This window comes from Squalius cephalus (genome assembly GCF_949319135.1).
Source record: "Squalius cephalus genome assembly, chromosome: 9".
Taxonomy (NCBI): Eukaryota; Metazoa; Chordata; class Actinopteri; order Cypriniformes; family Leuciscidae; genus Squalius; species Squalius cephalus.
The window spans coordinates 24,333,046-24,355,790 of record NC_137130.1 but is presented as its reverse complement, the minus strand read 5'-3'; the positions used below and the strand labels follow the sequence as shown (position 1 = coordinate 24,355,790).

General features: G+C 37.7%; 1 protein-coding gene across 2 annotated transcripts in view; it reads left to right on the top strand.

Annotated features, from left to right (window-relative positions):
• abcb6b (ATP binding cassette subfamily B member 6 (LAN blood group) b) overlaps positions 1-22,745 on the top strand; it is a 33,125-nt gene that overhangs the window by 4,340 nt on the left and 6,040 nt on the right. For both annotated transcript variants that reach the window (XM_079882111.1, XM_079882112.1), the window contains exons 3-16: positions 2,470-2,562; positions 2,666-2,858; positions 2,961-3,082; positions 3,192-3,301; positions 3,402-3,467; positions 3,545-3,670; positions 3,767-3,843; positions 5,466-5,529; positions 6,217-6,302; positions 6,409-6,466; positions 6,581-6,685; positions 17,769-17,943; positions 18,477-18,589; positions 18,670-18,764. In XM_079882111.1, the coding sequence (XP_079738237.1) occupies positions 2,470-2,562; positions 2,666-2,858; positions 2,961-3,082; positions 3,192-3,301; positions 3,402-3,467; positions 3,545-3,670; positions 3,767-3,843; positions 5,466-5,529; positions 6,217-6,302; positions 6,409-6,466; positions 6,581-6,685; positions 17,769-17,943; positions 18,477-18,589; positions 18,670-18,764 (1,483 nt within the window). The remainder of the gene's footprint in view (positions 1-2,469; positions 2,563-2,665; positions 2,859-2,960; positions 3,083-3,191; positions 3,302-3,401; positions 3,468-3,544; positions 3,671-3,766; positions 3,844-5,465; positions 5,530-6,216; positions 6,303-6,408; positions 6,467-6,580; positions 6,686-17,768; positions 17,944-18,476; positions 18,590-18,669; positions 18,765-22,745) is intronic.

The window sequence follows — 22,745 nt, the reverse complement described above, 5'->3', positions numbered from 1 at the left end:
ATCGACTACTTTGGACTTCAACCGAAAAACAGGATGTAAACAAAGGTATTTGCGCTGGCTTAAATAACATCATTTTTATTCATATCTTTCACATCTACTGCAGTCAGACTCACTCGTGTTCACTCAGAAGGAATCACTCACATTTTCTGTGCACTTGTAATGACACATCAAGGATGTTAAGAGGCTAAAAGCAGGTTTAGTACTTGCCCCATTGAAGTCAACAGGGTGCAAATTTTAAAAATAGAATAACTCGGTGTAGGCAACACCGATTTTTGTCGTTGTTCTCTGTATTGACAGCACTCCAAATGTACAAAAAAATGAGCTCAATGTTAAAATTGACCGGAGTTCTCCTTTAAGACCCTTTCACTTTTTGTTGCATTACCACACGTGACCAGTAGAGGACAGCATCTTTTAGCATTTGCCCTGTTACCTGGGAAAGTGGGAGCTGCTCAACATGGGGCATTTTTTCCCCCAGATGATCAGTAGTTTTTTGTGCATTAATGTATAAATGATTTAACTTGTTTGCAGAAATAATTGGAAAGGCATGCGACTGTGCTGAGGCCATTTTAGTTTAGAAAAAGGGTATAACAGATACATAATTAAAATGTTACATGTATAAAATAGCTAAAAACGGAGATAATGGTTGATGAAGAACTATATGTAAAGGCAGCTTTGAAGCAAGTCAAGAATGTATATGCGGGAGCATGCTTGTGAAGTCAGATTGCCCCTCCTTTGCCAGTTTTCTCAGCCCCTTGTTGTTGTGGGCCAGCTGGATGGGTGAGCAGCCCCCAAAACCTCCCAGAGAAGTCAAAGCCTTTGGTTCACATAAGCCGAGAAGTATCGAACTTCCACAAAAGAAACGTGGGACAAAACCCAACTATGCTAAACTCTTCTGTGGCTCAAGACTTTGTTTCCACCCTTCATTCTGTCTCTTTTTCTTCTTTCTTTCGCCCCCATTTTTGAAATTCCCTGTCTCGATTCATTTATTCATTCTCTCTTATCATCCTCGCTCTTTAAGTGTACGCTGTTCATTTGATCTCTTCCTGAAGTCGGTGGTGTGTATGTGCTTCATTATCAGGGACGAGTAACAGCTTTGCATTTGGAGGCACATGAAAGCCACGCTGGGAGAAAAGTGAGCTTTTGTGTGGCAGAGAGAGATTGAGAGGGGTAATAGGGGAGGTCACCAACCCTGCCAGTCACGATTAGGGGGCATTAGGGGCTTTTAGCCGAGTTAACACGCTGGTACAAGGGCCTTTTTGTCCGCAGCTCTTTCTGCCCCTATGCCAAGGATAAAAATCAGCTCTCTCACCATCCAGTTCTACTCCCCCAGCTCAAGAGAGAGGAAGAGAGTTTTTGCTTTTGCCCTGGGCATTTTCTTTTATTGTTTTGATTTTCTTTTTCTTCAACCCTCCACCTTTTCTTTCCTCATTTGGTTCCGAGCGCACGATCAAAACGGCCATGAATGTAAATTAATCGCATTGAGAATCTTTCTCAGCTCCCAGGACAGGCCAATGTGTTCGCTCTTTAGATGCATTATGCTGTGGCTCCTGGCTCAGGACGGCATCCTTTTGGATGTTTTGTTGTGGATTCACGTAAAAGTCAGTGAGTTAGCGGTTTTGGGCAGTTGTTAAATTTTGGTGTGTTGAACTGAAGTCATGTAGTTATGCGTGACTCAGGATGTTAAAGTTTTATTGTCCGTGTGTGATTAAAGGGAAGATGTTCTGCACACACTCATTATTAATAGGAAAACACAGTGAAATGTGTTCTCAGTGTGTGCTTCCTATAGAGAGCCTTGGGGATATTCATGCAGTTAAAGGGATAGTTCTGCAAAAATCTTACTGTTCAAAAGTTTGGGGTCAGTAAGGGTTTTTTTATAAATAAATTAATACTTTTATTCAGCAAGGATGCATTAAATCGATCAAAAGTGACAGTGGAGACATTTATAACATTTGTATGTATTTCTTTTTCAAATGCTGTTTCTGTTCATCAAAGATTCCTGAAAAAAATGTATCAAGGTTTCTTTAAAAATAAGCAGCACAATGGTTTTCAACATTGATAATAATAAGAAATGTTTCTTGAGCATTAAATCAGCATATTAGAATGATTTCTGAAGGATCATGTGACACTGAAGACTGGAGTAATGATGCTGAAAATTCAGCTATGCATCACAGTAATAAATGACATTTTAAAATATTAAAGTAGAAAACTACTTAGTTAATATTTCATAATATTACTATTTTTACGATCAAATAAATGCAGCTTTGGTGAGTGTAAAAGAATTTATATATATATATATATATATATATATTTCAATTACAGACCCCAAACTTTTGAATGGCAGTGTATGAAAAGTGTTTTTTTTTTTTTTAAGCTAATCCTGACTCAAAACAAGAACATTTACCAGTTGAGCCAGCACAAGTGTTAATGCACTCACATCTCCTCTGTGTTTCTGCTTTTTTAATATTCCAGTGAACCAGCTGTCAGCATTGGAGAGCTGGAGACCCCTGGCCATCACGGTCTGTGTTTACGTCCTCCTTAAGTTCTTGCAGGGCGGAGGGGTAGGTGAGGGTTGACATTCATATTGATGTTGTAAGGAAGAGGCATATGACGCTGGTTTTAAACAATACAACTCTGAAGCAAGCATTAACTGTCTCTTTCCGCTCAGGAACGTCAGGGTTTGTCAGTAACTTGCGCAGCTTCCTGTGGACACGTGTCCAGCAGTACACCAGCCGTGTGGTGCAGGTCCGTCTTTTCGGTCACCTGCATGGCCTCTCTCTGCGCTGGCACCTGGGCCGCCGCACCGGAGATGTCCTGCGCAGCATTGACCGTGGGACCTCCTCCGTCAACAACTTGTTAAGGTCTGATGATTTGCTCTTTTAAACAACTTGGTTAGTTAGACATGCTATCCATTAAAATGCTCAAACTCTGTTTTTATTTTTTTATCTTAATTTGTGTTACAGCTATATTGTGTTTAGCATTGTACCCACTATTGCTGACATCGTCATTGCCATCATCTATTTTGTGACGTACTTCAGTGCCTGGTTCGGCCTCATTGTCTTCATTTGCATGTTCCTCTACCTCAGTAAGTGCAGTACTTATATTTGTGCTGTCAGCACCACACTTCATATTATAAGAACTGACATTCAACAGGCACATTTTGATGTCTAGTTCAATTTGACATTTGTTTTCAGCTCTCACCATCATCATCACTGAATGGAGAACCAAGTACAGGCGGGAAATGAACACACAGGACAACAATGCCAAGTCAAAAGCAGTGGACTCACTTCTCAACTTTGAAACTGTAAGTGACCAAATGCCATAACAAAGTTTCCCTAGGTTGGCCATGGAGTGTTGTTAAGTGTTAAGCTTGCAAAGTTTACAAAATGTGTCATACCATTTAGGTGAAGTACTATAATTCAGAAGGTTTTGAAGTGAGGCGCTTCGAGGATGCTATCCTGAAATATCAGGTAATGCGATCACTTAAACTTTGACTTCATAAGCAGTTGACTGGAGAGACACTGAGTTGGATTCTCTTTCTGCTCAGGCATGTGAATGGACGACCAATGCTTCCCTGGCCCTCCTGAACCAAACCCAGAACCTGATTATTGGATTGGGGCTGTTGGCCGGATCGCTGCTTTGTGCATACTATGTTACAGTGGACAAGTTTCAAGTACAGTAATCTCACTACTCATAAAATTTAGAAATCTAGTTCTTATTGATCTTGAGCATAACTTTTGTTGTTCATGCGCTGTTGGTGCTCTCATAGGTTGGTGACTATGTTCTCTTTGGAACATATATTATCCAGCTCTACACTCCACTCAACTGGTTTGGTACATATTATAGGTAAGATTAGAAAAGTAGGATCTGGGGTGCTCGCTATATTGCTAAATGTATACAATTTTTCACACCAACAGAAACATATACCGGGATAACCTGGCTTTTCTTGAGACTCCCTTGCTTCACGGCATAGTAATGATATGCTAAAGCCCGTCCACATGTTAATGTGATTGGTTACAAGGTAGTTTGTGACGTAAGGAACTCCAGCGGTTTCAAACCATGTTTTTGAGACTGTCTTTTTTTCACTGAAGTTTTAAGAAAAAAATACTCTGCAATGGTGTTGACTTGTGAATTTGCACATGGTTTGTCTTAAAGCATATTGAAAACACCACATAGACATATAAACAACATTAAAAACTTGGTTTTCACCACATGGGAACTTTAAGAAGAAAATTACAGGCTTTGGTGATGTTTGGTTGTATGGCAGTTCTTGCCAAAGAATCTTGTGTGTAAGAATATATCTGCTGAATGCTGCCAAAAATAGTTTTTTAACGATATGAGTTGTTTTTGTAGATTTGTTACTGAATTTTAAATTCAGCAAAAAGTTACGCCCCACATACTCATGAAAAATCGTTGTTTTTAGTGGTTAGTCATTAGTGTCACTTCAGATTGCTCATGCACATCCCTAGTAATATGTATTATATACTGTATGTTGCTAGTGTAATGTTTTAATGCTTAATATTTGAAACAACCCAACAAATTCATTAAACATTATCTTTGGGGATTTTACATAAATTGGAGGTTATCATAACTTTGAGAGATTATTTACAATGATTTTTAAGAACATTCTTTTCAGGAATTCAAATTCTTTTTAAGTTTTGTCTTTAAACCAACAATCTTAAGAAATGTTTTGGTAATACAAAATATTCTTAACTTTATTATTAAGTAATAAATGAAAATAGAAATGAAAACAAATTTTATCCTTATGAATGTTTTGTGAATCCGACCCTTTGAATCTTAGGATGTGTTCACACTTGGCAGTTTTGGTTTGATTAAAATGAACTCTGGTGCGGTTCATTTGAATAAGTGTGAATGCTGCCATTGGAAACCCTGGTGTGCACCAAACAAGCGGACCCAGACTGCTGGTCTCGGTCTGCTTCCAAACAAACTCTGGTGCGGTTCAATTGAAATATGAATGCAACACGGACCAACGACATCTAAACGAACAAAAAACAGGACAGGTGTCACAAGATGCGACCAAAAAAGGACATAATGCTGAAGCATACATGGTTCTTCTCATCATAATGTTGCCCATTACTGTTCAGTACAGGTGTTGGAAATACAGGCTCCTTGCAGCAGATCTTTGTTTGTGTGTAACGGAGGAATTCCTGGTGCTGTTTTGACTCCTTTACACATTTTATAAGCTCTTTGTGAAGTTCACAGCTGCTAAAATACTATCATATGTAGGTTACGCACATACTTTCCAAAACGTTTTTTTATCATTAGGTTCGAACCAGGACTAAATGTTTCATTTTCTTTTTTTGATCTGAACCAAGAGAACTGCACTACAAGTGAACACACCCTAAGATTTAATTTATTTATTTTCTTGCTTATATATTTACAATTCAGGCAGTTACCAAACTTTTCATTTCCTTGACTTATTTCATTGTGCTGTTGTGTTTGCACAGAATGATCCAAAGTGCATTTGTTGACATGGAGAGCATGTTTGATCTACTAACAGAGGAAAAAGAGGTGAGCAGTCACTAAAGATGGACGTTTTGAGTCATTTTGTTGTCAAGTCAAAGGTAAATCACTTCCAAATAGTATTTTTACTAGTCAACTACAGTAGTCAACATCTGAAGTGGATCAAAAAAGTTAATCAAAGTTGTCATAAGACAAGACCGTGTATTGTTCAAAATTCATGTATATAACTTTGATGAAAAGTTTTGATCCACATCAAATGTTGACTACTATAGTTTGTACAGCACAAATACCCATCTAATCGATTCCCAAAAGCCGCATTGTGGCCCGTCTGTACATGCCAGTGTTGGTCTTGTGGGCCAGTGAGTGTTGATTTATTGTCATGACCTCTTGCACTGACTCAAGTTACCCCCATCCTTTGGGAACCCTCTCCCCAAAGTCACGCAACCAACAGCCAGCCGTTCCAAACACTCCCAGTGTCTTTAGATTCCATTCACATGCAAATACTCTGACTAAAACCCTTATTTTATATATCCCAAAAGCTGTCGCAGCAAATTTGCAAACTTGACTGCAATTTTTGAACTTGACCAGAAAGAGGCTTCAACGTTTTTGCCAATAAATCAGTTTTAATGCATTCTTCAGGTTTGCTTAATTCACTGCCAACCCAGTGCCCTCCTTGTCTCCTGTGATATATGCCCAGATTGCTTTTTCTAACTTCCAGATTCCTCTCTGCTGTAGGTAAAGGATGATGTGAATGCAGGAGACCTGTCGTTCACAGAAGGAAAGGTTGATTTCCAGAACGTGTGTTTTAGTTACACTGCTGGGTGAGTCATGCTAATATCGATAAAGGCAGATGTTTTGGTAGAGCTTTTTTTTTTTTCTTGTAGTATCCATATGTTTTTACATCTGAATTGTTTTATTTCCTGACAGAAAAGAGATTCTCAGTGAAGTCTCGTTCACAGTGATGCCTGGTCAGACAGTTGCACTGGTAAAATGTTATCAGAATTCTACATTTGTGAATATAGTGCACTAAAACTTTTACAGAATAAGAAAGTGTGCAAAGGTGCAAGATGTTCACCTCCGCTAATATCTTATTTAACAGGTTGGTCCGTCCGGATCAGGAAAAAGCACCATCATCCGCCTGCTTTTCCGTTTTTATGACGTGCAAGGAGGCTGTATCCTCATCGATGGTCAGGACATCTCAAAGGTCAGGAAACAGTAAAACAGACATTTTTATGGTCAGGTGAAAAAGCTTCTATCCACCTTATTTTTCACATAAGAGCGGGTGCGGCCATTTGTAAATTTAATGTGTCTGGCTTCCGGTATCATCCACTTCCTGTAAAATGTAGCTGTGTAAAACAGCTTGTTATGCTGTTTGATATTGCAAACTGGTATTTCTTACCGTATTATTTTAATGTATAGTTGTAATTATAAACACACTGTTTTGTCGCACAAATAGTTTTACAGTTTACTGCATTATTCGTCTAGTTATTTACCTATAGTGGCTAATGAATTGGAAGTCTCGCACATTCACATAAAATAGCTTACTTCTGCATTGCAAAATAAGGTGGATAGAATGATTTGTACAATTACCATATCAGGATCTGTAAGATTTTAGAGAATGGTTAGATTTAAGGTTAAAGGGTTACTTCATCCAAAAATAAAAATTGTCAACATTTACATTTACCTCATGTCATTCCAATCCAATAAGACTTATTGTCGAAGCACAAGTGAAGAAATTATTAATATTCTCATCATTTTTGCCCATCCATTGATTGAAAGTCTATGTAATCAACATTTTCAAGCTTTAAAAGGATAATAAAAACATCATAAAAGTAATCAGTATGAATCTACCCTTCTGCGTATTCATTAATCTTCATAGCAAACCAGACTGGTGTAAATTTAAGTTCACCTGCGCATCCAGCTCACATGGTCGCCTTACATTTCTCTTCATATTTCATGCACAAGAGAAGCCGCATAGTTTATATAAATGTCTAGACTGTAGCTATAAAAAAACGTTTTAAAATTATACCAGAAATCTTCCTCGACCCCGCCTGCATCTCTGCTGACCTCTAATGTAAGGTTTGAATAGTGACAGGGCTGGTGTTAGAAGAGAAGAGTGTCTTACTGACTGAAGAGGACAAAGAACTTGCATTAAAATGTGAAAAATTAATTTCCTACCAAGCTTGCTTCAGACTGTCTGCTTGAGAAGAGATTGTTCCTTAGTTATTCTAGTCACAATTCAATGTCAAAGTGTTCTTCGTAGTGCAGTGCTAGCATTGATAATGTTGTTACTAGTGTCTCACACATAAACTGTGAAGTCTTTTCAAGCACAGAGTGAGACTTTTATCTTTTTATATCTATATCTGTGAGACTTTTGGTGCTCTACTCTCGAACATTTCCATTGCTTACACATACCTGACTGTTCAGTTTACCCTATCTGAATAGCCCTGGGAATTGTACAACGCAGAACTGTGTGTAACAGGAGCCTGATTGAGGCGATGTTATACCAGACCGTACAAGCTGTCTCACTGTTAACTACAATGCAGTGACACCAGTGATGTAAGATGCGACCATAGATCATATAACCTCCAGTACACATGACAATGTTCTGGGGATATGATTTACGGTTCCCTCTTATTTCCAAGTAAACCTGCCCCCTGTGAATTAATCATAGTGAGAGAGACGTAAATAATGAATATGGAGCTGTAAGCTGCTTTTACTCCAGTGTCCTGAGGGAGACGGTGGCCTCTTGCACAGAGCTGGTCTCTGCTCACAACTGCTAGATTCACTTCTGGACTGCTGGTCTGATCCAGACCAGGACAGAAGGTTGTGTTGCCTTTACTCACAGGACTATGCAGCATGACATGATATAGCAAATATTTATAATATAGAAGGGAGGGGGAACGGGAACGAGGAGTAGTTTATAATGAGATGCATTCATAAACTGTTTACATGCAACCTGGTAATCCAATCTGATCATCCAAATATTAGTGTTCTTTTAATTTATATTTAGGTTATCTGTTAACATTCACATAACACTCACATATAATCAATCTTTACTGGTCGTTTAATAACACTGTTAAATGAAATCTTTAGCAAATCTGAAAATTAATATCAGTTTTCATGGGCCAAAATTCAGTTTTAGCATTTAAAAAAGTTGATTTTGGCCCTTTATTTTGAATTTATAGAAATGTTTTAGTAACTGGCCATTACATGATGATAATTTTCTGTAACAATCTATTTATTTATTTAATGAACACTACCATTCAAAAGTTTGGGATTGATTTTTTTTAAATGTTTTTGAATGTAATTTTAAATGTAATTTATTCCTGTAATGGCAAAGCTGAATTTTCAGCAGCGATTACTCCAGTCTTCAGAAATCATTTGGAGATGGAAGCTGTGGTTTGGCATTTACATGGAGGAAGTACTGCCGACAAGTAAATCTCTCTCGTCCTCTCCTACACACGCATTCACAGCCTCTCCAGTATCATGTCAAATCCATGAACCACAAACCAGCATTCAAACAACCGCCTTCACACTTGCGCACGATGGCCAAACATTCCTGCTGCGTTAATGTGTTTGGAGCGCAGCAGGAAGCATGAGGTAGATCAGCGTGCCAGTACTCTCATAGGGAGTGAGCGCTTTCTCACAGTACAGGCATGAGGGGAGATTTACTTTTATAGAGCAGCTGTCATCAGTTCAGCATCTCATCCCTCTCACTACTGGCCAGATCCAACTCATTAAACTCACTGGAACATTAGCATTTGGACTCCTAAAGCATGAGCTGGCAAATGAATAGATCTTTCGCCAAGTACTGTACTATATGAAGTATGTTGCGTGAAACTAACTATTAGATATGTTTTTTTGACTGAGATGCACTCTTTGGCTCTTGGGACTGGTTCAGACAGGCATCAAAAATCTATGTCGTTTTTTTAGGTGCTTTGAAAATGTTCTTAATTTGTCTCAGTCTGAACGATTATATCATATTTGATGTCCGTTTTTTTTTTGTGCGATGGGTTGTTAGGTCAGGTGTCGAAACAAGAAGACCTAATAAACGAAGAGTGGGAAAAACATTTATTGATGAAGACTCTCGCATAGTGAACCTACATACGTTTGCATTGTTACTATGACAGCCAAAGTTTGATGAAAATGCCTAAAAATGGCCTGTTGGTCAGCGAAAGACAATGCTAAATAAAAATAACATTTCACTAACTAAAGGTTAGATGAATCAGACAGTTCTTTTGGAGAAATAAATGACTTGTGGGACTCCAGCAAAATATACATTTGTCTAAAAATGTAAGAAAAGTTACAAAAGAATTTAAGGTAAAGAATGTTATTCGTCTATTGTGCGACAAAGAGCAAATAATTTACAGGCACACAGTTGGATGGTCTCAATGTTTTGAGAACATCCAAATGGTTTTGCTGTTTGCGACAGTGACTTAAAAAGCATTCCTTGAGCCTTCTGTGACAAATGCAACAAGGCACTAACATACAAAATGTTGCTTGTGTGGGAATTTAATGAAATGGCCTATGAACGAGACAAATCTAACAGGACTTGGCTCGTGATATCCACGTAGACTACAGGCTTTTGTGGACAGGGACAAAAAGTTATATATTGAATAAAATATAACAATTAATTTAGACTTGTCCTTGTTTTATATCAGGTAGTATTTCATAGATTCCCTGTAACTTTAGAAGTGAGAATACAAGTAGTTGTGCAACAAATCTTGTTATATTCTACAAATCAGTCACAGGATACTCTCTTAGCAAGAAACATCTGTTGGTCATTCTTCATGCACATTTTCTCAGGTAAGCACTTTGATGGAAATAATAGATCAACATTTGAATCCCAAGGCCTTTGATGGAGTGGATTCCTCAAGGCTGTTCATTCTGGTGCTTGTCACTGATTCCACCTTCTCCGTGCAGCATTGACTCGTGTCTGTGAAAGCTGCATGTGAGACGTGAATTCATCTTGTAAGATGACGAGGGGAAAATATGACTCAGAAATATCAGAGCTATTCCTCATCGACTTCACAGCTGAATGAGTGTTGCTTTATGAATGTTGTCATTGAAATAAATGCACAAGTGCATTCCTTCTCTCTGAGTTTCCTGACTCGTAAAGCAAACAAACGGCTCAAACGCAAGCAAGATTGAGAGAACAAATGACGTGGTCGGGCGTAAGGCAGGGGGAACGGAAAAGATTGTAGTGCGCTAATAACGACTCACATGAAAGCTTTGTCAACATGCGGAACTTTTCCGAATAAGAATCTTTGAGGGTCGTAACTGTTTCTTTTCAAAGGAATTAGAAGTGGCTTTTGATGGTAGGAAATGTAAGTTGTTTGCCAGCGTGTTTTAGGGAGGGTGGAGAGGGGGGCGCCCGCTGGGGCTCATTGATCTTGTAAGTGATGGGAGCAGAGAAACACAGACACCACACTGACAGCTGACGGGCCACATGTTCTGTTGCGCTCGCACACACACACATACGTCATGCACCTGACAGACAGCACTGCTCGTGATTAACCTGTTTCTGTCATGCCAACAGCGTGCTTGAAGAAGAAGGTTAATTGCCGTAGGTTACGTTCTAGCACTTTATAAGAACACCTTGTGAGAAGACATCCTTTAGTTCTTTTGATATTAATCCATTAGGTGTTTTGCATAGGTTATTAGAGTTAGACTACCATTCAAAAGGCCAGTAAGATTTTTGTTTAAAGAAATTACTACTTTTATTCAGCAAGGATGCATTCAATTTATCAAAACTAATAGTAAAGATATTTATGTTAAACACATTTCCATTTTATATAAGTGCTGTTCTTTTGAACCTTCTTATCATCAAAGAATCTTGACAAAAATCAGTTTCCTGTCTTCAGTATCGATAATATTAAGAAATGTTTCTTGAGCAGCAAATCAGCATATTTGAATGATTTCTGAAGGATCATGTGACACTGAAGACTGGAGTAATTATGCTGAAAATTCAGCTTTGCCATCACAAGAATAAATTACATTTTAAAATATATTCAAATAGAAAAGTTATATTAAATTGTAATATTATTTCACAATATTACAGCTTTTACTGTGTTTTTGAGCAAATAAATAATTGAGCATAAGAGACTTCTTTCAAAAACTTTTTTTTTTTTTTGTATAAATAAATATTTTTTAAAGTGTTGTAAGAGAATTTGGTAATATGTATTCTAACTTTTGCTGACACTTCTGGCCTATATGCATGAAGTGTGTTTTCTAACGGCTGTCTATCTTTTTTTGTCATTTCATTTGTTCTTTCCATCTCATACAATATACATTCATATTATGGATATTTTTGGGTTCAATTGAAATGTATTGTTTTGGTTTTTTGGTCATGCTGGTTTGCGTCTGGCTGCTTTTCTCGATCTGCGGCATAGGAGCTACGAGTCGTTGTGGTTAGCAAAACATGCAAACCTAGTGAAGCGATAATGCAAAGCTGTACTTTTATGTATATGGTTTGTGCTTAAGTGAATATATTATTATTATTATTATTATTATTATTATTATTATTATTGTTATTAGTAGTAGTAGTAACTGTCAATTGAATAACACGACTGGTCAAGTGATTTCAACATGGCGTCTCCCATGTGGGAGCATCCCGCTCTGTTTAGAATAAAACTACTTTTCTTCATCTCATGTTGAGTGTACATCATTGTAAACATATTCCTCAGAAGTACTATTTATACCTTTAAAGTGTAAAAGTTTAATTAGCAAAAACAATTTTAAAATCACCAAGCTGCTTGTTTTAGAGTAATAGAATCCAGCCTTATTGATTGAAAACCATTCATCGATTTTTACAGCTGGAGCAGTAAAATTTTGATGACTCTTCATGCTGGGATCCAGCTGTCCTTCTGTCATACTTCACTATATGGAACACTTCATAAAAGTAGGTTATTGATTCTGTTGCAGTTGATGACTGAAGGCAAGAGGTCGCCAGAGACATTTCCAATTTCAGCAGTCTGTACATTTTTCTGTCTGTGGCATTGTCTTCTTTGCACGTAACATTATAACATTTAACTGTAGTAAGAAACAGAAGACTGAAAGGAGACTGAAAGGCTGAAAAGGAGACTGAAAGAGAACGACCCCTTGCCCCCGCTGAACCTCTGTATTTCTGAGGCACTGTGCTTCATTGATGTTGCGTCTGACTTAGTGGATTGCAGAGGAGAAGAGACTGGAGTCTATAACAATCCTGTGAAGTGTTAAACAGAGCAGTATGTGGAGGTTCGTGTAAACAAGATGTTTTGCGTACATTTGGTCCAGGTTAGGAGCACATGGGTAGTTCCCTCCCAGCCTTTTTTTTTGTGCCTTTCAAGTAAACGGTTGCAGCCCTGATTTGTGCGCACATCTGGTCGGATATGCAGAACAATACTTGTGTCTGCTTCTCGGCAAGTGGATTCAATTGTAGCATGTTTTATGTTTTGCATATCACAGTTTTGCTTGGGTTTCGCTCATATTTGAGCGTCTGATATGGCCTGTTATTCCCGTCTGAGGGTCTAGACGTGCTGTGCCATGTGAAACACATAAGCAGTTTACTTAATGTCACAAATAAACTAGAAAATGATGTTTCTAGCTACACTGAGAGGTCATTAAGTAGTTGAACTATTATATAAACGACAAATTCATGGAATAAGAAATGGTGCACTGTAACTGCTTTTGACATGCACAGTAGTCATATGAAATTCAGTGGTTAACAGTAATATGTGCTTTATTTTTCTTATTTTGCACAACTTGAATAAAAGGCAACATCTAAACAATGTGCTATTTAAGAATTAGTACCATTTAGTGACTTGAAATGCAGGTCCTGGTGTATTAGGGCCTGCATGAATACTCATTTTTTCTAGTCGACAAATAAAAATATTTTTTATCTTATATAAATGATACACTGTGCAGCTTTAGCATGGTGGTCAACTATAGAAGAGTGTGTCCTGTGTAATGGAAACTTGCGTATTGCCATTGATGCTTGCTTTGTCATAAACGGTACAAAACAAATTACTCTTATCTTACTCGCTTTTATTTTCTACCAGCCTCTGGGAAGCATTTAGAGACCTCAGGGTCTCTGAGCAGTTTGCAACAGTTTTGGCTTGTATGTTTTAAAAGTCCACTGAAAAGTGTAGTTTGCTTACATGCTATATAGGGAGTGCAAAGCACTCCAGTTTTACTTTATTTTCACTTCTTTTAATTCAAAATATATTGGACCTTTACACTCAGAACACACAAATATACCAGCACACCTCATCTCCTGTCAGCATATAGAACAAGTGCAACTGAATTTACAGTATGTGATCTGTGACTAGTTGACTCAGGCTAGTGGTAGAATCACTTGACTAGTCACTCACTACTGTTGTATATTACTGTATATGTGTCTGACTGAAGAGAGAGTCCAGTGTTCCTCCCTGATAGCAACCTGATTTTAACCTGAATCATAAATGGCGTTTATGATCACAAGAAGGAAAAGATACTCAAATACAGTCAATATCTAAATGACAATGAAAATAAATGTCTTAATCATGTGTGAGAGGATGGACTTTCACTAAAAGTGCAGTTTTTCCAAAATATTGTAATGTATAATTGTGCCATTCTTGTTATGTTTCTTCTTCTTAGACTTTTTATTTTCTTTTAACTTCAATGGCATAAACGTGCTGACTACTTTCACTTTTTTAAATTCTTTTTTCTCAAAATGATTGAGAATACTGTTGCAAATAGGACCGGAAACCAGAGCGAAAGTGCCGTCTCTTAGGATGAAAGTTGTATTGTGAGGGGACAGATGCTACTCTCCCATAAAGACCTGGGAAACAATTTGTGTTTCACATGGCTGCAGTAAGCCCTCTCTCACCCGGCCCAGTCTGATGTTAATTAGTTCATAAATTAAGGACATTGACTTTTTTTAAGAGCCAAATGAATGGGAAGAAGGAATGGAAAGATGGCGAATTAAGCGCACTAAAAAACAAGCGAAAAATAAACAAAAGAAAAAACAAAAAAGCAAACTTCAAAGGGAGATCTAATTCGTCAGGCGTTTGAAGTGAAAACACTGAGGCTGGTTCCACTCGCCACATGGATTAATGGTCGACTGAACAGCCAGAGCACCACACGTTCTCTCTCTCTCTCTCTCTCTCTCTCTCTCTCTCTCTCTCTCTCTCTCTCTCTCTCTCTCTCTCTCTCTCTCTCTCTCTCTCTCTCTCTCTCTCTCTCTCTCTCTCTCTCTCTCTGTGTGTTATTATCAGCGCTTTGAGACGGGGGCTTTTCTTTAATGTGATCTAAGAATAATTTTGTGTTTCCCCTGTTGTGGGTAAGATTACGGTCAGTTTTTCTTACAGCAGTTAGTTCGATTCTGTTTGTACATTTATTGAGGTTTTTTGGGTCAGTTTTTCTGAGCTGAGTTCAAAAGAAAAAAAACTTTTCTCTAAGCTGCACAGACTAAATCTGAAGCTGAAGTGTGTAATTTTAAAATGTTAAATTATTTTCCTATCCCAGCTTAATATGCATACACAAATATATACTATAAAAAAGCCATTCAAAGGCTGATTTATGCACATTGGGTCTTACAAAAATTGGCTTAGTTTAGGGTAAACTACAACAGACACTAGTGTTAGAGTTGGGTTGGGTGGTCTTTTTCAGACTTAATTGCTTGTTGTCTAAAAGTCTGAACTCTCCCTCCTCCACTTGTATGCATTCACATTGTTATGGTATTATGGTGAATCAAAGTACATTTGCCAAATGATTTTAATAATCATCTGAAACGTCTTTGATTCATTGGTGTGCGTGCACCTAAGTTCAGACAACAGCTTTAGTTAATTGCAGTATAACAGCCAAGGCTCTTGTGGGACATTAGGACACAGAGAACATATTAGATGTTATCACAAGTTCATAACTATCAAGCTGAGACAATCATTGGTTTGGTGATACCTGTGCTATGACCTCATTGCCACAAGATCTAATCTGTATGGATAATCTCCCTTAATTGAATATTGATTTGTAGAGACTTTATGTCTGCACATTTCTGTTTATTCTTCAGATAAGATGCCTTGACATTCCTTCTAATAGTTATGGCTTCAAAGCCCCATTTTCTTGCTTTTGCATTTGAATATTTTTGGAGATAAATTCTCAGACACCCCAACGATTTGGCACCAACATCCTCATCCTGGATGACTATTTTGAACACTCCGGATTTTTCTTTTTCAAAGTACTGCTGCTGTCCACATGGAATTTTATAGCCGACTCCGGACCTCCGCTGGGATAGATGATACAGAGACTAGACCTTTGGAAACTTATATTGAACAACCCTGATTTAACATATAACCAGCATTCGTTCTTCTGCCATGCAAAATGTGGATAGGTATGATCAGATCAGTCACAATATAGATGTGTATTTGCCCTCGACACAAGCTTTAAAACTGGCCTGCTTTTGACTGAAAATGCTAGATTTAGCAAAGTGTATCGATAATGATTTCTGGACTGAGATTTAATATACAGTGCTATGCATAAGTTTAGACACCCATGCTAAAGTTGACGACTAAAAAGAAGAATAAAAAATCAGCTTTTGGAAATTGAACTTAATGCCTTAATTAAAAAAATTAGGAGGTTAAAGGTTGGATTTTTCCTAATTTTTTTAATTAAGGCATTAAATTTAAATTCCAAAAGATGATTTTTTATTCCTCTTTTTAGTCAACTTTAGCATGGGTGTCTAAACTTATGCATACCACTGTATATATTGGTATTAATCAAAGTATGACACATTATTTGGATGATCTGATTTAGTGTGTGTTCACTCTTAGCATGTTTGAACCCTGGTGCGATTGTTATGTTAGTGCGGTTCATTTGAATTAGTGTGAACGCTGCGATCTGAACCCTGGTGCGAACCAAACAAGCTGACTGATACCGCTGAAAAGATGGGTCTCGGTTCACTTTCAAACGAACTCTGGTGCGGTTCGAATGATAAATGAACACAACACAGACCAAAGACATATAAATGAACTGAAAACAGGACATGATGTCACAAGATGCAACCCTAAAAATGACAGAATGCTCATGCATACCTGTTTTTTCTCATCATATTTGCAATGTTGCCCATCACAGAGTACAGGCATCCAAACCGCTTCTCCTCGCAGCAGATCTTCATTTGTGTGTGTGACGGAGGGATTCCTGCTGCTGTTTTGACTCCTCCACACATTTTATAAGCTCTTCATGAGGTTTCAGCTGGCCAAAACAAAATTATATGTACATACAACAAGCACATTTAGCCCGGTACACAGCATTGTTTTGAATGTTCGGTAAGTTCCGTCGCGAAATATACTTAATAACATGCGACCAATCAGGTTGTTGAACATATTGTTATGCCTTTAGGTTCGGAATTAAAAATTCCAATGTGAACGCTAAGCGGACCAGGACTAAATGTTTTTTGTTTTTTTTGGGGTCCGAACCGAACTACAAGTGTGAACACACCCTTAATGAAGTGGTGAAAAGTTTGAGAACCATACAAGAGGAAGATCATTTCTAATCTGGCTTTGTGTTGCTTCTTACTTTTAAATCAATTGTGCAAATTATGGTTGTAAATTTGTTAGGATATAAAATGTCAATATTCTGTCAAACAGTGGCTTGTTTTTGTGCCGCTGCCAGTACATATTTTACTTACTCTAAAGCAGAAACATATCAAAATGTTATTCAGATGGAAACGACGTAGACCGTCTCCGCAGCGGGACTCTTGATATATTGCTGAAAGGGGGTCAGCTTAGCGCTTCCTTAAAATTTGTGCCCATTCCAGACCTACTTTGTCTTGTCTCTGCTCCTCTTTATTCTGTTCGAAACCCTTGATGTCAGCTGGCACTGCCTCACAGAGTTTGCCAGGCTTTGGATCTCGGCAGGGGTCTATCGCCGCACCCCTCCCAATAACAGGCAGCATGTGAAGATTGTCACCCTGCTTTATAATTGGGGTTTCAGATCTTCAGAGCTTGGGACCCCTTCATAGCCCATCAGCACCTGGCTCCTTAACTTTCAAAGGCAGTGGAGACCTCCAAACCCTCAGGTGGTGAAATACTTTAAAGTTCGAGCCCCACCTATCCACGATTCACCTGTTGTTACAATGTAGGGCTTCGTAAAGCTAGAGATGGTCTTTATGTGAAGATAAAAACTAGAAAACTACATGCAAATGTCTATACAAAATGCCTCAATCATTTGCATATGCTGTACAACAACTCAGAATTACTAGTTGATTAACAAGTACTTTATTTGAATGACTTATACCTTTCTTGGCATGTTCATCTTCATACATGCAGGTGAGACAGAACTCCCTCCGATCCTACATTGGTGTAGTTCCTCAGGACACCGTCCTTTTCAATGACAACATCCGTGAAAACATTCGCTACGGACGCATCTCTGCAAGTGACCAGGAAGTGGAAGAGGCTGCAGTGGCTGCTGATATCCACCATAAGATATTATCCCTTCCAGACGGTAGAGGACTGCTACATTTTCATAGCTAGATTTAGTCATTTATTTTGCCTGTTCACAGAATAGCAGCATTACATTGGAAATTGCTCAAGTTTTATGATGCAGCCAAAGCATAGGTACATCCGTTTGGGGTCAGTAAGACTTTTTAATGTTTTTGATAATTTGGTGCTCAAGAAACATTTCTTGTTATTATCAATGTTGAAAACCAGCTGAATATTTTTTTTGGAAACTGTTATAGATTTTTTACATTTTTTATCCAGGATTCCTAAAAGAATTTATGTTCAGCACAGCAAGAACATAATTTATTTGAATTCTTTTATAACACTATGAATGTCTTTACTGTCACTTTTGATCTATTTTATCCTTGCTGAATAAAAGTATTCATCTTTCTGACTCCAAACATTTGAACGGTAGTGTACATAAATGATTGCAGTTTTGGAAGATTAAATCATATAGTATTGTAATAACACAAGGGTGTGTAAATGATTACAAAATGTTCATTTTTCCCTGAACAATCCTTTGGTTATTATTGATAGGATATAATACTGAAGTGGGTGAAAGGGGTCTGAAGTTGAGTGGTGGAGAGAAACAGAGAGTGGCCATCGCTCGCACAATCCTGAAATCCCCTCGCATCATTTTGCTCGATGAAGTGAGTAAAGGCTCTCTTGAAGATTGACAATTTATGATGTTGGTATGTGCTCAATTCTGCTTCGCATATTTTACTTTCAGGCCACATCTGCTTTAGACAGTCAAACGGAGCGTAACATTCAGGCTTCTCTTGCTAAGGTGTGTGCCAACCACACCACTCTCGTTGTGGCACACAGGTAGGTCTAATTCTTTCTAATGCAACTCAAACTGATGGTCAGTATTGGAGAAATTACTTTAAAACTGTAGCTTCACAATCTACACGCCTCTTATAACCTAAAGTTATTAAATTACTGTTAAAACCATTAAACTGTTTCATTTCTTTAATATAATATTTTTACAACTAAAGGTGTAAAATACCACAGGGGCAACTTCTAGGGACTTGTTACATTCTTGTCAACGCAGTTAAGTTACTTTGTTAGTTTTGGTTGGTTAAGGCCTGTTCACACCATGGATGATAACTATAATGATAATAATAAATATATAGTTCTAAAAATCATTCTGAATATAAAAGAATAGTAAAAATCATTCTGAATATAAAAGAATAGCAGAGTCCACACCACAACTATAACGATAGCGGCACAGAAACTATCTAATTGAAATCACTTTTACAACGATTTTTTTTTCCTGCTGATAACTGATTAAAAACATTGGCAGCCAATCAGAATCCATCCTGCTTTAAGAGCTCAAGCATTTAAAGAGGCAGACGACAAAACTGCTGTGCGTGCTTAGAATAAAGAAAAAATATCGTCCGCTGATGTGGATGCTAAAATAGTTATTGTTAGTTATTTTATTGGTTTATGTTTGGTTTGATTTATAGTTATTTGTTCATCTTTACTCCCAGCGCTACCGATGGAAGTCATGTTTCTATCAGAAATAAGAATAAGGTGCGGTCACATTTACTGTTGTTCAGTGAATTTTTATTTAATTTCAATAAGAATCTACGTGATGAGGACGAAAAAGTTTCGGAAAAGGTTCAAGATGGTCACACGGACACGTTGACCAACAGAAGAGCTGCTTGGTTTGAAAGTGCTTTGCTACATGCATCGCTACACTATTGACAATGGAAAATTTGTAGACATTTCACTAATGTGACCACACCTTTATATCTGTCCTGATGCTCCACTATGTCCAGGCCCTGAAATATATTGTCTACTGCTCTGAATTCAAGGCTTTATCCCTCAGATAACATCATGTATTGATAAAAGCTTTTGTTGGGCCATCTGGGCCACATCTCTAGCATTAATTAAATTGATCTATTTGTCCTTAAACCCAGTGTCTTCAGAATAACACCCTAGCCCAAAGAAATGAAAGGTGTATGAAGGATAATCCAAACAATAGCAAGCAGCTGTTTCCCAAATGAGATAAAGCTGTTCATGACATACAAGCTGAGCTCATAGTTCACACCTATGTGTTTGTGGTGTGGTCAATGAAATGTGTTTTTAATATCTGCAAGCTTAAAAGAGAGGGTATATTGCATTTTTTTCCTTGATTTTATGAAACATTTAACAGTACCGTTACTCTACAGCAGTTCTCAGTTTTTTGCCACGACTTTGAAACCCAAAATAGTTTGCGCACATTAACTTTTTTTATTAAATGAAAGCCGCTTAATTGAAAAATAGTGAAGTTTATTAGATAAACTTCACCTGTGTTGTACATCAGACTGCATGTTGATTTTAGACATACTGAAGAAGTTCTGCTTAGTCTTGTCAATGCAAATGTATACGCTTATCCAATTTTTCACTCAGCTGGTTGTCCTATAAAGCCGCACTTAGCCGGCAACATTTAAAACATCTGTTCAGAGCAGTGAATGGTTAACAGGTGAGCAGGCGGTCATTCGCAGTCAATTAGTGTTTGCACTACAGATGTGATATTACATGTGTATGACCACCTTCGGATGTGGTTTCAGTGATCTGACCACAAAATCTCTTTACTCTTTTATTTAGTGCTGTCATCCATCAAGATGTATGTTAGGGAGTTCACTTCACTTGGCAATGTGTTTATTTGGAATGTCCTGCAACACTTTTATATTAATGGATATTAAGGAGTTATGACATAATGTACGCCTTCAAATACATTACCATTCAAACGGTTGGGGTCAGTAAGATTAAAAAAAAGAAAGAAGAAATTACTACTTTTATTTAGCAAGAACATATTAAATTGATCAAAAGTGACAGCAAAGACATGTATAATTTTACAAAGAATTCTGAAAGAAAAAAAAAACATTAAGCAGCACACCTGTTTTCAACATTGAAAATAATAGAAAAAAAATATTTCTTCAGCAGCAACTCAGCATATTAGAATTATTTCTGAAGGATCATGTGACACTGACTGAAGACTGGAGTAATGATGCTGAAAGTGTAGCTTTGCCATCACAGGAATAAATTACATTTTAAATAATATTCAATCGAAAAACTTGTATTTTCAATTGTAATGTTTCACAATATTATTCTTTTTACTGTATTTTTACTTTGATCAAATAAAGACAGCCTTGAGCATACAAGACTTCTTTAAAAAACATTTAAAAAAACCTTACAGACCCAATGTAATATAAATTAGCATATGTTCATTTAATATACTGATGTATGTATTGCATCCACATGTATTTATAGAAATATACATTTATTATTCATTTAATATAATTCATTATATTTGAGAGCACTAAAGCTGTCATATTTTGTGCTATCTGTGTTAATGCGTGCACAATCTGGGTATACTCTGTTTTTGCATTTTTGTTTGTTGTCTAATTCACTCAATTCTACAGTGATTCAGTGCTAATTACTCAAACTTCAATTGGACACCTTGCAATTTATCCACATTTAATACATTTATGCTTTTTTTTTTAGAGGTGTTGTTAGTCATGAAATGCACTACAGTACAAATATGTACCAAACTATTTTTTTTTTTCAGGAATTGTTTCACCTCTAGTCCACAGGATGGTGTTTAATAACTGTCAGATAGTGTCTGCTATGTCCGCAACAGAAAACATATGTGCGCCTGATAGTTCTTAGTGTGGAATTATTTTGTATAGGTGTTTTATGAGAAGAGCGAACGCGTTTGACATTGATTCAAACACCCCACTCGCTTCCTCTCTGCTGGTCACCTTTTTTCCTTGTCTTTCTGTGTCACATTCCACCACTCTCATACTACTGCCGTCACTTTCGGAAAGTGTCTCTGCCCATCCGGCGTCTCTGTTTCCTTCTCTCTAATGTTTTTCCCTCTGTCTCTCATTGCTCTCCTCTTTAGAAAATTGTAAACACATCAGGATCAGAGTCTGCGAGCTTTGATCCTGTCCAGCCTCTGAGACAGTGGTGTCACTTTGATCTGTTTTGGGGTGGTGGTTCTGGGGTTAGCGATCAATAAAGAAGTCTCCGCTCCTTTGTTTGAAGATGAAGGGCAGCTGAGAGGATGACCTGCAGAAGGTTTCGGGTGTGAATTAAAGAAGCCGCGTGTGTGGATTAGATTAAGGGGGATCTAGTGCTTAAAGACGCTGCCGCTGCTGCTTTAAATTAGGGAATGCGTTTACAGTACAACGGCGGCTGAATCGCTTTGCTTTGTGAACAGGATGCAAACAAGGATTAAGTTTTGATGTGATGCAGGAATAAAAGCAGGCTTTAATGGCAGAGTAAGTTATCTGCTTCCTGTCTGTGCCCTTTAAAGTTGAGGTCTAACGTTTTTTACGTTAAATACTTCTTCCTGTCTTACCAAAATTCTTAAAATACTTTCTCCTTTCTAACTTTATATGCAGACAGCTACTAGTAAGATATTTTTAGATTGTAAATATTGTGGCTGAGCTCAATATTGTGGCTCAGTTTTCTTTGAGCATTCCGACCAGAATGACACAGCATCACTGACTCAACCAATGACGTGAGTTTAAGGTGGGATTGTCCATTTGTTCCAACAAATGAAAAGGCAAAGCCACCAAATCAACATCAAAATCAAGCAGTCATCTGCATCTAGGCCAAAAAGTTGCTCTTGAACACACCACCAAGACTACAGTCAGTGGCCAACTAACACATACGTTCTGTGCCAGCATGAGAGGACGTAACTCTCCATACCAGCAGGTGGCAGTTGAAAAAAAAAAACGTGTCAGGAAATTAGCATGTAATTATGCAAAACTATCTCCTGTCTGATAAATGCTAAAGCTCAGTGCCCTTAAT